The 3,683-nt window shown below is 39.9% G+C and overlaps 1 protein-coding gene across 1 annotated transcript; it reads left to right on the forward strand.

The window, feature by feature from the left end:
• Nucleotides 1–1,294: 1,294 nt before the first annotated feature.
• On the forward strand, nucleotides 1,295–1,885 carry LOC149196065 (methyltransferase FGSG_00040-like). The gene has a single exon (XM_089408141.1). The coding sequence runs from the start codon at nucleotides 1,295–1,297 to the stop codon at nucleotides 1,883–1,885; it is 591 nt and encodes a 196-aa protein (XP_089264267.1).
• The last annotated feature ends 1,798 nt before the right edge of the window (nucleotides 1,886–3,683 follow it).

Raw genomic sequence — 3,683 nt, forward strand, 5'->3', positions numbered from 1 at the left:
CGATACGATAAAAATTAGAATGAAAAATTTTCAATTCCAAAAAAAATTGATAATATACTTTTTAAACATTTTTTAAATAATATATTTTTAAAATATTTTTAGCTATTTTCTTTCTAATTTATTTTGAATTTTATATAACTTATAATTGCATATAATAAAAAATCTTTAGAACCAAATCTACTCAGAAAGAATTTACACTCACCTCTTCCCTCCCAACTACATAGTCTTTTCAAAAACCTATATTCTAAGAGAAATTTTCTAATTTAAGTACTTCCATTTTTTTTATGTGCATTTCTCTCCAAACTATATACTCTTTTCAAAAACCTATATTCTTTCTTTGATTTCAAAATTTTATTAATATAAAATCCTTGTTCATTTAGAAAATTATTATTCAAATTTATTTTATAGAAAAATCAACCTCTCATTTTTGAAAAAAGAAATTTTCTAATTTAAATACTCCCATTTCCTTCTCTATGAGTAGGAAAAATCTAACCAGAAGTTCTATGCGTTTCCCTCCAAACCAAATACTCTTTTCAAAAACTTATATTTTTTTTTTGATTTTAAATATTCATTAATGTAAAATCCTTCTCTTCTCTATTTAGAAAATTAATATTCAAATTTATTTTATAAAAAAAATCAACTGCTTATTTTTGAAAAAAGAAATTTTATAATTTAAATATTCCATTTCCTTCTCTGTGAGTTCGAAAAATCTAACCAGAAAATAAGATTTAACAACTTCAATACTCATAACTCTATAGCTTACCTTTGAGATTGGGAATTTTGATCATAACTGTTATTACTCATTTAACCTATAAAATCTAAGTAACCCATAAATCTCTTAATTTTTATGTTTTTAGCTCTGTGCATGCTATAAAGTAGCCATTTTTTATGTTTTTCGCTGGGTGCATGCTATATTGCAGCAATTTCTATTTTCCTATGCGTGCATGTCATACAGCGGCAATCTATTTTTGTTTAGCTAATGAACAATCCACTAGATAAATCTTTTGTCTTTCTTTGCTGCTTGACATACCGCAACAATTTTTGTTTTTCTTTATTTTTTCTTTGTTGCATGCCATACTGTAACAATTTTTGTTTTACTCTGCAGCATGCCATACTCCAACAATTTTTGTTCAACCGCAGCCATTAACTATGCCAGCTAATGAACCATACATGCACCCAACTCGTTAATCACGTATACTACGAACGGGATTGAATTTTATCGAACTATTCGGTATTCGAATCGTACGGGCGAATTTTCTTAGTTTTAACCGTGATTCGGCCGTATTTGGTAACTATGGTTTATGGGACGTTGTGCGCGGATGCCAACAGTTTATGCGGTATCATGACCTTGCTTGAGGACGATAACGGCCTCGCCGTCAGGCTGGCAATATACAACGCTGCTACCACTCAGGAGGACATCAAGAGGCTTTACCCCAGAGGTGCCAAGGTAGCCGTCAAGGAACCCTATTTCAAGTTCGCCAGTGACTGTGGTCTTCTCATCCGCGTCGACAACCCCACCAACATTTTCAAGTTTGCAGTTGATGAAGGGAAGCGGAAGGAGCTTCTTGTGGATGTGGACGACTTGAGAAAAAATGGCAACAGATGCTTCAGAGAACAAAAGTGGGACGCAGCAACCGAGACTTACACGAAATGCATCGACGCCGCTCTGCTTCGGCTCGAGAATTCCTCTAGTGACAATAATAGTATCAATACCTGCCTCCTCCACGCATATTCCAACCGGGCGGAGACCAGGCTTCAGGTGAAGGAATTTGAGCTGGCGCTGGAGGATTCCAACAAGGCCCTTCTCATCGATTCCAGCAATCTCAAAGCGCTCTCCAGGAAAGGGCGCGCTCTGATTGGTCTCAGGCAGTATGCAGCGGGATGAAAATGCTTGGTGAAAGTTGCCAAGGCCAGCCCCGCGCATAAGGAAATACAAGACGCCTTTCATCGGGCCAAAACTCTGTACGCCCAGAGCCTGAATGGCAAGTATGACATTTCGGACTACCTGCTCGGACGCGCATATTCTCTGACAGTGGCCGATTTCGTGGGTTCTCTGGAGATCAGGATGACCGAAGATAGCCGCGGCCGAGGACTCTACACCACCCAAGAAATAAGGACCGGGCAGCTATTCCTGGTAAGCAACGCTGTCGCGGTTGCTTATGAGAGTGCCTCTCCCGCCATGTTTCATGTGGACAACAGGCGTAAAGTCAATACTGCGTATCAAGAAGATCTCGTGGCCGCGGTAGTCTGTGCTGCCAGGAAATCGCAGAGATTGCTCCTCCAACTTTATAGTTTATTCGATTCCTCTACGCCCAGCAGCCTTCACGTTCCTACCATAGATCTGTTTAAGGCGTACGGCCAAGAAGTAGAAAATGAAATTTTGCTGGTGGACGTTAACCGTATTCGGGATATTGTAAGACTGAACTCATTCAGTGAAGGTGGAGGGACGTTTGTTTCAAAATCGAAGACAAAATAAGTGGGACGGGGTCTGCGAGAACGAGAAAGTAGCGAACTCTGGCTGCTGCCGTCCCTCATTAACCCTTCCTGCTTTCTGAACTCGAGCTGGCTGCTAGTCGGAAACGCCATGTTTATACATGCTTCCAAGCCCATGGGGAGAGGAGAAGATATCACTGTTCCTTACTTTGATGCCCTCGTTCCCCTGTCGCAGCGCCAAGCCCAGTGCAAGAACTGGGGTTTCAAGTGCAAGTGTAGGAGATGTATCTTAGAGCACTCTTTCAAGAAATCTCTGAACCCTATAATTATAGTACGGTTTGAACAATGGAATGAAAAAGCAAAGGAATTGATTGCTGAAAGGTCTCAACAACAGCGACCCGATATGAATCTTTGGGAACACGCAGAATTTGCAAGGCTTTTTCAAGAGGCAGAGGAGATCATCAGCAGTTCCCATTTGTTAAAAACGGAAGAAGAGAAGCTCCGGGTTCGTGCTTCTTTTTCGTCTGTATACCTCCTATCCACCATGTTGAACGGTTTCTTTCCTCGTGGTGAGAAACTTATGGAGGCTATTCAAAGCACTGTGCCCGGCGACTTCCGAAACCTGGGCATGGCAGCAGGGCAGTTAAAATATTACCGGCGCTGGATGGCGGATGAAAACGAAGCAGTCAATGCGCGATGTGCATCAGAGAATGCAAGGGAGGCATGCATCAGGGTGTTTGGTAGACAGAGTGAAGATGTTCTCACAGCGCTGGTCCTCATGCATTCAGACTGACTCATGTTTAAATAATAATATACCTGTCATTGCCTTGCCCTGCCCTGCAGGATCATTTTCTATCACAAGGTACGGCAGAACCCAATTTGTTTTGAAGTAATCGAATTTACTTAGTTAAACTAATTAGGTAGGCCAGTTAGTATTTGAAAAAGTTGAACAGAGTTGTGTTGTTCGCTTGAATATGAAAACTCCATGTCATTGAAAAAGTTGGTCAGAGTGTTGAATCGTTGTATAGTTTGTCAGGGTTGTTACGGGAGTCTATGGAGCTTTTAATTTATAGTGATTGGGTATCTTATCGGATCACTCTTTAAAAAATCACTCATTCAGGAGTTAGAAGGAATATACATGTAATGGTTATTATAGGCCGCCCATGAGACTTTTAATTTATATTGAATGGGTATCTTATTGGATCACTCTTTAAAAGATCACTCATTCAGAAAATCATTCATAAAATTAT

This window comes from Pinus tabuliformis, chromosome 2_2 (assembly GCF_031772625.1).
Source record: "Pinus tabuliformis cultivar Carrire ecotype Pingquan chromosome 2_2, CPIR1, whole genome shotgun sequence".
NCBI classification, from domain to species: Eukaryota; Viridiplantae; Streptophyta; class Pinopsida; order Pinales; family Pinaceae; genus Pinus; species Pinus tabuliformis.